The 13,046-nt window shown below is 42.1% G+C and overlaps 2 protein-coding genes across 3 annotated transcripts in view; both read right to left on the bottom strand.

Moving 5' to 3' along the window:
• Positions 1–13,046, bottom strand: part of LOC142832742 (uncharacterized) — a 196,329-nt gene that overhangs the window by 121,104 nt on the left and 62,179 nt on the right. The gene's annotated exons all lie outside the window — the stretch shown is intronic.
• The window catches only part of LOC142837596 (uncharacterized), a 59,263-nt gene that overhangs the window by 37,628 nt on the left and 8,589 nt on the right, over positions 1–13,046 (bottom strand). The window contains 2 exon segments of the mRNA XM_075952761.1: positions 2,472–3,464; positions 5,054–5,180. Coding sequence (XP_075808876.1) covers positions 2,472–3,464; positions 5,054–5,180 — 1,120 coding nt within the window.

Raw genomic sequence — 13,046 nt, 5'->3', positions numbered from 1 at the left:
CTACAATCCCTTCTCAGATGTCCTATTCTACCACAATTAAAACATTTGGCATTTTGGTGTCTCCTTATACCATTGGAAATCTCTTCTACACAAGCCTCAGTACTGTAGTCCAATGTCTCAACATTCATTGTATATAAAATCCATTCATCTACTGGTGATGATCTAACCTTTGAAGGCCCAAGGATCTTTTTCCATCCTAAACTGGCATTTTCAAAACCCAAAGATTTAATACGTACACATCTAGCTTCTAATAGTCCTACTTGTACAGCCTCAGTTAGTCTTTGTAAAAAGCCACTAAAGGGTTCTCTCTGGCTTTATTTAGCCCAAATATATGATTCAATTCGCTTTCCTAGTTTCTGAATACTTCCCCAAGCATTTAAAGCTGCTGTGCTACACAGGGACAAAGTATGTTCATTGTAGAGAGCTTGGTCCTGAGGATTGGGGTAATGGCCCTCGCCAAGAATTTGATCTTGGGAAGTCTCAAATCCCTTTGCTTTCTCCGGTTGTTCTAAAATTGCCTCTTCTCTCCAATAACACTTCCAAAGCAGCTGAGGTTTGTCTTCTAGGACCATTGTACTTAACTGAAGCTACTAATGTGGGGTAGCCTTATTTCTTGAAACAGATGTTTTCACCATTTCCCAAACAAATGGTGAATGTAGTCCATAAGATACTATTGCTTAATATCTTTTAGATCACTCATATGTATTGGTTCACAGGTATATTCTGTGACTACCTTAGGGTACTTTGTGGCAATTGTTTTTCAGAGGGAATTACTGGATAGGCAGTTTAAGACTCTGGGTAAGTCATCCCAGAGTATGACATGTAGTGATGAGGCTAAATTCTGTCCTTGTACCTTCTCTCCCTGCTTACCAGTTTAGAAACATTTCTCAATCTTTTCAAATCTTTTTACTACTGTCTTTTTTAAAGTCTGAATCTGCTGTCCGGTGTTCTGTTCTAAGGTCCTCATTGAGGATTCAAAGGTATGAAATTTGTCTAGTAAAGATAACATCTCATCCTTGGACATAATTTTGATGCTTTGGATATTACCTTCCATTATCTGTTAATCTATAATAACTTTTCAACATATTCTGATTATTAAATGCAGCAGCACTAAATCTCTCAAATAATGTCTCCGCACCCTTAGACACTGACTGCATTTTGTCTGTCAAACTGATAATATCCATCTCCAAAATGTTGATTTCCCCAACTAGCTGTTCATTATTAGTCTGTGAAGACTACATCATTTCCCAAAGTGCCTCATTCTTGGCTGTGTTATCAAACCATATTTAATGTGATAATTTGAAAATCAAAACTAATCCTTGATCCAATTAAAGGGATATATCAAGAAAATCACATAAGCATTGCAAAAGACCATCTATAGCATATGCGAAATAATTATTGAACTCTTGGATAGGTATGTTATTGGTAATTTTTGTAGCTTTTCAGATCTTACCTGTCATGAGTCAATTACAGTGAATTGGAGTATGTGTAATAATCACTATTGGTCAGCAGGTGTTGCAGTTGCATGACCGAGGAATGCAAGCAGCAGTGGACAATCCCAGTTTTTGGTTTTGCACATGTTAGATAAAGAAAACCCAAAGCTTCCTGACAGTGTGTTTCATGGACTGTGCATGCCACGAGGATCATAGGCAGCAGTATGTGGAGCAGTGTGTAATGTACTGAGCAGCAGTGTATGGGTCATGAGCTGGGGAGTGCTGAGCAGCAATGTGCTGTGTCTAAGTGCCAGCTGGAGCCATGGGCGGGGATAGTCAGTGCCCAATGCACAACGCAGCTGGTACTAAAAAGGGTAGACTGGTTCCCATGGTTGGGCGCCAGATGGAGATGGACGCGAAAAGGAAATTCCACACTAGCTCCAAATTGAATATAATAAAGGGTTATTTATTTAGAGGTAGACTCACATATCACAGTCCTCTGCATGAATGGGGAACAGGAACTGAATCCAGCAGCCGGAAGAGAGGAAGGGTGTGCTTTATCTTAGCATTTACAGGATAAGAGACCATGTTGGTATCTTAGAGGATATTGGCTGAAGGGGTTCCTACAGCACCAACTTGCTCTTATAACTTAAAATATCAGGTTTCTATTAACCTACATTTTGCCAGTTGGCTCTTTACCTTTCCTCCATTCTGTACATCTGACTCTTCCCAAGACTTGCTGGCATCTGCTGCCACACCAGATTCATCCCAAGTTCCTCTCTTTTCTGAGAAGTACTTCCCATTTTCTCCTGCCTAGTTATCAGTCACCCAGAGCTTTATTCAACCAATCAGAGGAAAATGTGGCAAAGACCCATCATCACAATATACAAAAATTATCCTGTAGCATATTATATATGCTGATGGAATTTATAAGAAAAATATCAAAAAATGTACATTATGAGAATGGCATTTTTCTCCCTAGTGTGAACTTTCTGATGTATTCTACAATTTGAAAGATGGATATAGGATATGTTAGTCATTGCATTTGTTGTTTCTCTCTAGTATGAATGTTCTGATGGGCTTTGAGGTGGGAGTACCTCATAAAAGACTTTTTACACTCCTTACAACTGTAAGGTCTCTCTCCAGTATGATTTCTCTGATGTGCTCTAAGATGTGACATGTCAATAAAGGATTTGTTACATTTCTGACATTTGTGAGGCCTCTCTCCAGTGTGAACACTCTGATGTCTTCTAAGAGTTGAAATTCGGAGAAAAGACATGTCACAGTGTTTGCATTTGTGAATTTTCTCTCCAGTATGAATTTTTTGATGTGTTCTGAGGTCCGAGCATGTAGTAAAAGATTTGCCACATTCCTTACAACTGTAAGGCCTCTCTCCTGTATGAATTCTCTAATGCGTTCTAAGAGTTGAATGCCGGATAAAGGATTTTTCACATTTTTCACACTTGTAAGGCTTCTCTCCAGTATGAATTTTCTGATGTGCTCTAAGAGTTGAAGTCCGGGTAAAAGATTTGTCACATTCTTCACATCTGTAAGGCCTCTCTTCGGTATGTATTCTTTGATGTACAGTGAGGCTTGAAGCAGCACTGAAGTATTTCCCACATTTCCCACACTGGTGTGGTGTCTCTCCAGTGGAGAATTTTTGTTGCAAACGTCTATATGTAGAGTCATAGTAGTCTTCATATTCTCCCTGCCTGTGTTCTGATCTTGCAGTGTAGAGTCTCTGATCTTGAGTAATGTTGGGATACAAATTTAATGATTTCTCACAGACTTTAGAATTGCAAGTTTTTTCTCCAGTTTGCATGCTTTCATGTCTATCTGGGTTTGATGGGTCAATAGAAACACCCCTGTTATTACTGCATGTGTAGTTATTAGAGTTTTCTGTAGTTTCATTTGTTCTATAAAGTGCACATGTGGAGGGGTCATGAAGCACATTGTCAAGCTCATTACACTGAGATGACTCCTTTGCAGTCTTTACATGTTGACAGACAGGATCACATATGCAATAGCTCTCTGAAAATAAGTATAATTCAGATTAATAGGGCTTGATCCAAACTAAACATTTAATAAATGGCTGTCTCCCTGAGTTCTTTCTAAAGATAATCTTTAGATTATCTTTAAGATAATAAACAACTTCTTAGATATTTTCTTTTCACTGTAATTGAATGTATCCTCACAAAAAACAAACAGACAGGCTCCAAGGGTCTGAGATATAGCAGATACCTCATCCTTATCGAAAATGTTTAATGGCAGAAAATTGAGACATTAGCAATTAGCTGTGGGATGGAACTCATTGATTGATTATATTAAAAATACATGTCTCTATTTTTAAATATTTTTTCTCAGAGATTGATGAAGTATAGTTTAATACAATCCTAGGTTCAGAGAATTTATATTTACTAAGTGAAAGGCAATGAATACTGTTCAGGAGACCCAATACCTCTAAAGATTAAAGTTTTAATTAAAAGCATAAAATGTTTTTTCTCTCCAGAAAAACATATTAGATTCTTCCAAATTAATGGATGGAAAACTAGTATTCTGCCACATACCAGAGGCTCAGATCATTTGAGGCAGGCAACTACTGTTTATTTCTATCCTCCACTGTCTGAACTCCACAGACTGCTGTGTTTTCTAACTTTCTTCATTTGGCTGTTCTCAAGCTGGCACACGACAGACTCCTAAGAATATTTTCCAGAAGGGTGTCTGTGTATTTGCCACTGGGACAAAATATGTAATATGAAGACAGACATGCAAGGAATGCAATTTCAGAATAATCCTACTTCATGGATTGACATTAGATTTAAAGCTTACAATCTGATATCAGCATAGTTAAATAAAATTGCATTTTATACTATTATTAAGTCATCATAATTCAGGTATAATATAACAATGCTTTCTAACAGTTACAATAGGCAGGTTGCATCCTGGGACCAGAACCACTCTGCTAATGAACAAGGCATCCTATCAAGTGAAATCGAATATAGCAAAAACATTTCCAGTTCTTGTTTTCTCTTTCACTGGAAGCCATCACTGTTGTCTTGCTCATTCAAGGGCTCTCTCCTCTCCACATTCCAAGACAATCTCATTTGCTCAGGAGAGGTGACCAGGCCTATGTTGCACACAATAATCCACATGTTCTGTAAGGAAGCCCATGACCCATGCTAAAACTTTTAGAAAGAATACAGACATCTAACAAAAAAATGTGCTCAATACACAAAGAGAACACAAAGTACAAGAATCTAGGAAGTATTTCAAATTGCTATTTCCTGTAAGAGTCTTTTAGCATATTAAAGAAAAATTTTTAGATCACCTATCTTGAGTTTGGTTTCTCACAAAACCATTTAAGTTACAATGTGGAAACTCATTTTAAGGTATGTATGGAAATATATGCTACTGGGTTTCTGAATTCAATTTGGAGGCAAAGTGAGCGGTGAATGACACCTTTAACATGAAAAGAGAGTCAAATTCCATGAAAAAGTTATTTCTAGTACCAAACTTTCAGGCTTCCCTTTGTTTCCAAGACAGCTTAATGAAGTTTACAACCTATAAATTAGGTACATAAAAAGGATGATTGAGGAATTCTACAATAAAAATGCTCTCACCCACAAAGAGCAGGCTGCTGTAATTCTCCATCATCACATCAATGTACAAAGTCCTCTGAGCAGAGTCTAGGCATCCCCATTCTTCCTGGGAGAAGTCCACAGTCACATCCCTGAATGTCAATGGATCCTGAAACAAAGTACAGTTTGACCAAGTGATCCTGGAAAGAGGCTTTCCTTAAGATAAGGAGACTTGAGGAAATTAGGGATGTAGATGAGTGAATACAATTACTCAAAGCAATGATTTCTGATATAGTCATGCTTTATAATGAATGTTCTAAGTCCCTGAAATCAAGATGACAAAGTAGTTTCCCAAGCACATCCATGAAAAGAGACACACATTTAGGTTTGGACACAGTTGTCTATCTGGTATGGATGTTGTGTTTGTGTCCCATGGATCACAATGTACATGTCTCAGAAGGAAAATGGTAATGAGGAAATGTGCTTTAATTGCTGTACCTATAGATCATGCTAAAGTACGGGCAGTGAATCAATCCTGTGCATGCTTCAGCCCGATATGATTGTACTCGAACATGCTTAGTTTGTATGTATAACCCCCCTTCCATCAACTCCATTCCATTAAACAAAAGGAACAGATATGATGGAGGAAGGTCATTGGTTAAATAAAAAGAAACTGCTTGGTCCTCATTGGTTAGAAGATAGGTGGGAGGAGTAAACAGAACAGAACGCTGGGAGGAAGAGGAAGTGAGCTCAGACTCCACAGCTCTCCTCTCCGGAGCAGACGCCTCAGAGAGACGCCATGCCCCAGCTCCGACCCAGGATGGACTTAGGCTAGAATCTTCCCGGTAAGACCGGTGCTCACAGATTATTAGAGATAGGTTGATCGGGATATCAGAATTAGCCAGTAAGGGCTAGAGCTAAAGGGCCAAGCAGTGTTTAAATGAATACAGTTTGTGTGTTGTTATTTCGGGCATAAGCTAGCCAGGCACCCGGGGTGCTGGGGACGCAGCCCCGCCGCCGCTCCTATTACAACAAATGGCGCTCACGTGGACAACTGCTTCCACATAAAGCCTGAGACAGCTTGGGAAGTAATTCTAGAACAAAATGAAAGCATTGTGCCTGGTTTCTTGGTAGCAGCAATTTCTCGGTTCTACTTTGCTTGCTAGACGCAAGCAAGCGCTCTCATCTAAGAGAGGCTTCCTGACTCAGCTTCAGCTGCAAAATCCTGCAGCTCATTAAGAGGTCCTGCCACAAAACACTTAAACGGTGTTGATGAAAAGCTGAACGCATGCTTGCATGCTTTTCGGTTTTCAGCTGGAGCAGGAAAAAAGCTGCGCCGTTTAAAAGTGCCGGCTTTCTGGGTCATCCTGCCAGGGCAAACTCTGACTGTTTGAGGCAGGAGGGCCGGCTACAGAGAGAGGACTTGAGTGTTGTCTGTTGCAGCTTGTTTGATGGCAAGGACATTGAAACACTAGACTTGTGGCACTGAACATGGCTACAGCCAGTACCTCAGCCATGAGGCTGGAAAGCTAAGGAATGGGCTGGATCCAGCCGTTAAAGCCATGCCTTTAGTCCTACTGAGATTGCTTGGTAAATTAAAGACTCATGTGGTCAGAAAAAGAGAGATAAACAGTAAAGAGAGATTCAAAGACAGAGAAAATTTCTGAATGGTTTAAAGTGTGTTAAAAATATGTGCAGACTAGAGAGTGCCTCTCTGCTCTGCCTGCTTGGGCGCTGGGTCCTAACCCCAAGCGCAGGGTAAAGGGGAGCTCGGGGGCTTCTTTGTCCCCATAGCCCGCCTGCAGCAAGCAGGGTGGGCCCTTTGTCTGCGAGCGAACCAAGCAGCACGGAGTTTCGATCAGGGCACCTAGTGAGACACCATTGTGGTGAGTGAGTGCTGCGGCACCCGGGAACAGCCCGCCTACACTTCCTGATCAACCTACAGGGCTACACTGCCCGGTATCTCCTCTCTCTTCCTATCCCATCCAGCTTACATCCAGATCCCCCCACCTTCTGTTTCTCTCCCCCCTCCCTTCCCTGGTGGCAGAGTGCCTCTCTGCTCTGCCTGCTTGGGCGCTGGGTCCTAACCCCAAGCGCAGGGTAAAGGGGAGCTCGGGGGCTTCTTTGTCCCCATAGCCCGCCTGCAGCAAGCAGGGTGGGCCCTTTGTCTGCGAGCGAACCAAGCAGCACGGAGTTTCGATCAGGGCACCTAGTGAGACACCATTGTGGTGAGTGAGTGCTGCGGCACCCGGGAACAGCCCGCCTACACTTCCTGATCAACCTACAGGGCTACACTGCCCGGTACCTCCTCTCTCTTCCTATCCCATCCAGCTTACATCCAGATCCCCCCACCTTCTGTTTCTCTCCCCCCTCCCTTCCCTGGTGGCAGAGTGCCTCTCTGCTCTGCCTGCTTGGGCGCTGGGTCCTAACCCCAAGCGCAGGGTAAAGGGGAGCTCGGGGGCTTCTTTGTCCCCATAGCCCGCCTGCAGCAAGCAGGGTGGGCCCTTTGTCTGCGAGCGAACCAAGCAGCACGGAGTTTCGATCAGGGCACCTAGTGAGACACCATTGTGGTGAGTGAGTGCTGCGGCACCCGGGAACAGCCCGCCTACACTTCCTGATCAACCTACAGGGCTACACTGCCCGGTACCTCCTCTCTCTTCCTATCCCATCCAGCTTACATCCAGATCCCCCCACCTTCTGTTTCTCTCCCCCCTCCCTTCCCTGGTGGCAGAGTGCCTCTCTGCTCTGCCTGCTTGGGCGCTGGGTCCTAACCCCAAGCGCAGGGTAAAGGGGAGCTCGGGGGCTTCTTTGTCCCCATAGCCCGCCTGCAGCAAGCAGGGTGGGCCCTTTGTCTGCGAGCGAACCAAGCAGCACGGAGTTCCGATCAGGGCACCTAGTGAGACACCATTGTGGTGAGTGAGTGCTGCGGCACCCGGGAACAGCCCGCCTACACTTCCTGATCAACCTACAGGGCTACACTGCCCGGTACCTCCTCTCTCTTCCTATCCCATCCAGCTTACATCCAGATCCCCCCACCTTCTGTTTCTCTCCCCCCTCCCTTCCCTGGTGGCAGAGTGCCTCTCTGCTCTGCCTGCTTGGGCGCTGGGTCCTAACCCCAAGCGCAGGGTAAAGGGGAGCTCGGGGGCTTCTTTGTCCCCATAGCCCGCCTGCAGCAAGCAGGGTGGGCCCTTTGTCTGCGAGCGAACCAAGCAGCACGGAGTTTCGATCAGGGCACCTAGTGAGACACCATTGTGGTGAGTGAGTGCTGCGGCACCCGGGAACAGCCCGCCTACACTTCCTGATCAACCTACAGGGCTACACTGCCCGGTATCTCCTCTCTCTTCCTATCCCATCCAGCTTACATCCAGATCCCCCTACCCCCTGTCTCCCTCCATCCCTCCCTTCTTGGAGCAGAGTGCCTCCCTGTTCAGCCTGCCTGGGCGCTGGGACTGAACCCGAAGGTGAGTGCAAAGGGGAAGGTGGTAGCTCCTTTGTCTCCATAACCTGCCTGCAGCAAGCAGGGTGGGCCTTTGTTTGCAAGCTAACCAAGCAGCAAGGAGATCGGAACTGGACTCCAGGAGAAACATCACGGGGGAGTGACATCACTTGGAAGGTACATCAGTTGGCAAGAAGACCTGATCCTGTAAAAGAAGATCCATAGGAGAATATTGGAAGGAAGAGATGGGGAGACGCCAATGCAAGAATTCACCCAACAATCTGAAGAACAACACGAAACCACCAGAAGCCAGCGACCTCACAACAGGAGGACATGAACACCTTAATCATGAAGAAGGAGAAAAAACTGACTTCATGACAGTGATTGACACCCTTAAACAGCATATAAAAAACGCCCTTATAGAAATGGATGAGAAGTATAACAGAAAGTTCGAGGAATTGAGTAAATCAGTGAATGATACCCTAGGAAAGCAAGGAAAAACAATCAAGCAGATAATGGAAACAGTTCATGATTTGAAAAATGAAATGGAGGCAAAGAAGAAAACACAAACAGAGGGCCGGCTGGACATGGAAAATCTAGGTAAACGAATAGAGACTACAGAAACAAGCATAACCAGCAGAATACAAGAGATAGAAGAAAGAATCTCAGAGTCTGAGGATAACATAGAGAAAATAAACGCACTGATCAAAGAAAACAGCAAGTCCAACAAACTCTCATCACAAAACATTCAGGAAATATGGGACACAATAAAAAGACCAAACCTAAGAATAATTGGAGTAGAAGAAGGAGAAGAAGTGCAGCTCAACGGTCCAGAAAATATACTTAACAAAATTATAGAAGAAAACTTTCCCAACCTGAAGAAGGATGTACCTATGAAGGTTCAAGAGGCATACAGAACCCCAAATAGGCTGGATCAAAAAAAAAACATCCCCTCGCCATATAATAATCAAAACACAAAATATACAGAATAAAGAAAGAATATTAAGAGCCGCAAAGGAAAAAGGCCAACTTACTTATAAAGGTAAACCTATCAGACTTACACCTGACTTCTCTATGGAAACCATGAAAGCCAGAAGGTCCTGGATAGATGTCCTGCAAAAACTAAGAGACCATGGATGCAAGCCCAGACTACTATATCCAGCCAAGCTTTCGTTCACCATAAATGGAGAAAACAAAATTTTCCACGATAAAAACAAATTTAAGCAATACGTAGCCACAAATCCAGCCTTACAGAAAATAATAGAAGGAAAATCACTAACCAAGGAGTCCAACAAAGACCTCAATAACTCAGACATCTAGAGACCCTTCACCAGCGCAACTCAAAGAAGGGAAACACACAAACCCTACTACTTAAAAAGTGACCGGAGTTAACAACCACTGGTCATTAATATCACTTAATGTCAATGGACTCAACTCACCTATAAAAAGGCACAGGCTAAGAGACTGGATACGAAAACAGGATCCAACATTCTGCTGTCTACAAGAAACACACCTCAGCCACAAAGACAGGCACCTACTCAGAGTAAAGGGCTGGGAAAAGGCTTATCAAGCAAATGGACCTAAGAAACAAGCAGGTGTGGCCATACTAATTTCTAACAAAGTTGACTTCAAACTTAAATCAATCAAAAGAGATGGAGAGGGACATTTTATACTCATAACAGGAAAAATTCATCAGGAAGAAATCTCAATCCTGAATATCTATGCCCCTAATATAAAAGCACCCACGTATGTAAAAGAAACATTGCTAAAATTCAAGGCAGCCATCAAACCGCACACACTAATAGTAGGAGACTTCAACACTCCTCTTTCACCAATGGACAGGTCAATCAGACAGAAACCTAACAGAGAAATTAGAGAATTAATGGAGGTAATGAAGCAAATGGACTTAACAGACATCTATAGAATATTCCACCCAAATAGGAAAGAATATACCTTTTTCTCTGCAGCTCATGGAACCTTCTCGAAAATTGACCACATACTTGGTAACAAAGCTAACTTACACAGCTACAAAAAAATATTACTAACCACCTGTGTCTTATCAGACCACCATGGATTAAAGTTAGAATTCAACAACAATGCTACCCCCAGAAAGCCTACAAACTCATGGAAACTGAACAGTCAACTACTGAACCATACCTGGATTAAGGAGGAAATAAAGAAAGAAATTAAAGTCTTCCTTGAATTCAATGAAAATAAAGAAACAACATACTCGAACTTATGGGACACTATGAAAGCAGTCCTGAGAGGAAAGTTCATAGCACTAAGTGCCCACTTAAAGAAAACAGAGAAAGCACATATTGGAGACTTAACAGCCCACCTGAAAGCTCTAGAAAAAAAAGAAGCAGACTCACCTAGGAGGAGTAGAAGACTGGAAATAATCAAACTGAGGGCTGAAATCAACAAAATAGAAACACAAAAAACAATCCAAAGAATCAATGAATCAAGAAGCTGGTTCCTGGAAAAAATCAACAAGATTGACAAACCCCTATCCAAACTAATCAAACGGCAGAGAGAAAAGTTGCAAATTAATAAGATCAGAAATGAAAAGGGGGACATAACCACAAACACAGAGGAAATTCAGAGAGTCATTAGATCTTACTACAAAAGCTTGTATGCCACTAAACTGGAAAATGTAAAAGAAATGGACACTTTCTTAGATAAATACGATTTACCAAAATTAAATCAGGACCAGGTGAACAAGCTAAACAGACCTGTCAGTCGCGAAGAACTAGAAGCTGTTATCAAAAACCTCCCTACCAAAAAAAGCCCAGGGCCAGATGGTTTCAATGCGGAATTCTACCAGAACTTCCAAGAAGACCTAATACCTATACTCCTCAATGTATTCCACAATATAGAAACAGAAGGGTCATTACCAAATTCCTTTTATGAAGCTACAGTTACTCTGATACCAAAACCACACAAAGACTCAACCAGGAAAGAGAATTACAGGCCGATCTCACTCATGAATATCGACGCAAAAATCCTCAACAAAATACTGGCAAACCGAATCCAAGAACACATCCGAAAAATTATCCATTATGATCAAGTAGGCTTCATTCCTGAGATGCAGGGCTGGTTCAACATACGAAAATCTATCAATGTAATCCATCATATAAATAAACTGAAAGAAAAAAACCATATGATCATTTCATTAGATGCTGAAAAAGCATTTGACAAAATTCAACATCCATTTATGTTAAAAGTCTTGGAGAGATTAGGGATACAAGGGTCATACCTAAATATAATAAAAGCTATATACAGCAAGCCGACAGCTAACATCAAATTAAATGGAGAGAAACTCAAAGCCATCCCGCTTAACTCAGGAACACGACAAGGCTGCCCACTTTCGCCATACCTCTTCAATATAGTGCTGGAAGTTCTAGCAATAGCAATAAGACAGCATAATGGGATCAAGGGGATTCGAATTGGAAATGAAGAAGTTAAACTTTCGTTATTCGCAGATGATATGATAGTGTACATAAGCGACCCCCAAAATTCCACCAAAGAACTTTTACAGCTGATAAACAGCTTTAGTAATGTGGCAGGATACAAGATCAACTCCAAAAAATCAGTCGCCCTCCTATACTCAAAGGATATGGAAGCAGAGAGGGAAATCAGAGAAGCTTCTCCATTCACGATAGCCACAAACAGCATAAAATATCTTGGGGTAAATCTAACCAAGGAAGTGAAAGATCTATTTGACAAGAACTTTAAGGCATTGAAGAAAGAAATTGAAGAGGATACCAAAAAATGGATGGACATCCCTTGCTCTTGGATTGGGAGGATCAACATAGTAAAAATGGCAATTCTACCAAAGGCAATTTATAGATTCAATGCAATCCCCATCAAGATCCCATCAAAATTCTTCACAGATCTGGAGAGGACAATAATCAACTTTATATGGAAAAACAAAAAACCCAGGATAGCCAAAACAATCCTATACAATAAAGGATCTTCTGGAGGCATTACCATCCCTGACTTCAAACTCTATTACCGAGCTACAGTAATGAAAACAGGGTGGTACTGGCATAAAAACAGAGAAGTCGACCAATGGAATCGTATAGAAGACCCGGACTTTATCCCACAAACCTATGAACACCTCATTTTCGATAAAGGAGCTAAAAGTTTACATTGGAAGAAAGAAAGCATCTTCAACAAATGGTGCTGGCACAACTGGATGTCAACCTGTAGAAGAATGAAAATAGACCCATATCTATCACCGTGCACAAAACTCAAGTCCAAATGGATTAAAGACCTCAATATCAGCCCGAAAACACTGAATCTGATAGAAGAGAAAGTGGGCAATACCCTACAACAGATGGGCACAGGCGAACGCTTCTTAGGTATAACCCCAGAAGCACAGACATTAAGGGAAACATTGAATAAATGGGACCTACTAAAACTGAGAAGCTTCTGTAAAGCAAAGGACACTGTCACTAAGACACAAAGGCAACCTACTGACTGGGAGAAGATCTTCACCAACCCCGCAACAGACAAAGGTCTGATCTCCAAAATATATAGAGAACTCAAGAAACTAGACTTTAAAATGCTAATTAACCCAATTAAAAAATGGGGCGC

This window comes from Microtus pennsylvanicus, chromosome 1, assembly GCF_037038515.1.
Source record: "Microtus pennsylvanicus isolate mMicPen1 chromosome 1, mMicPen1.hap1, whole genome shotgun sequence".
Taxonomy (NCBI): Eukaryota; Metazoa; Chordata; class Mammalia; order Rodentia; family Cricetidae; genus Microtus; species Microtus pennsylvanicus.
This window is presented reverse-complemented; position numbering and strand designations above follow the sequence as displayed.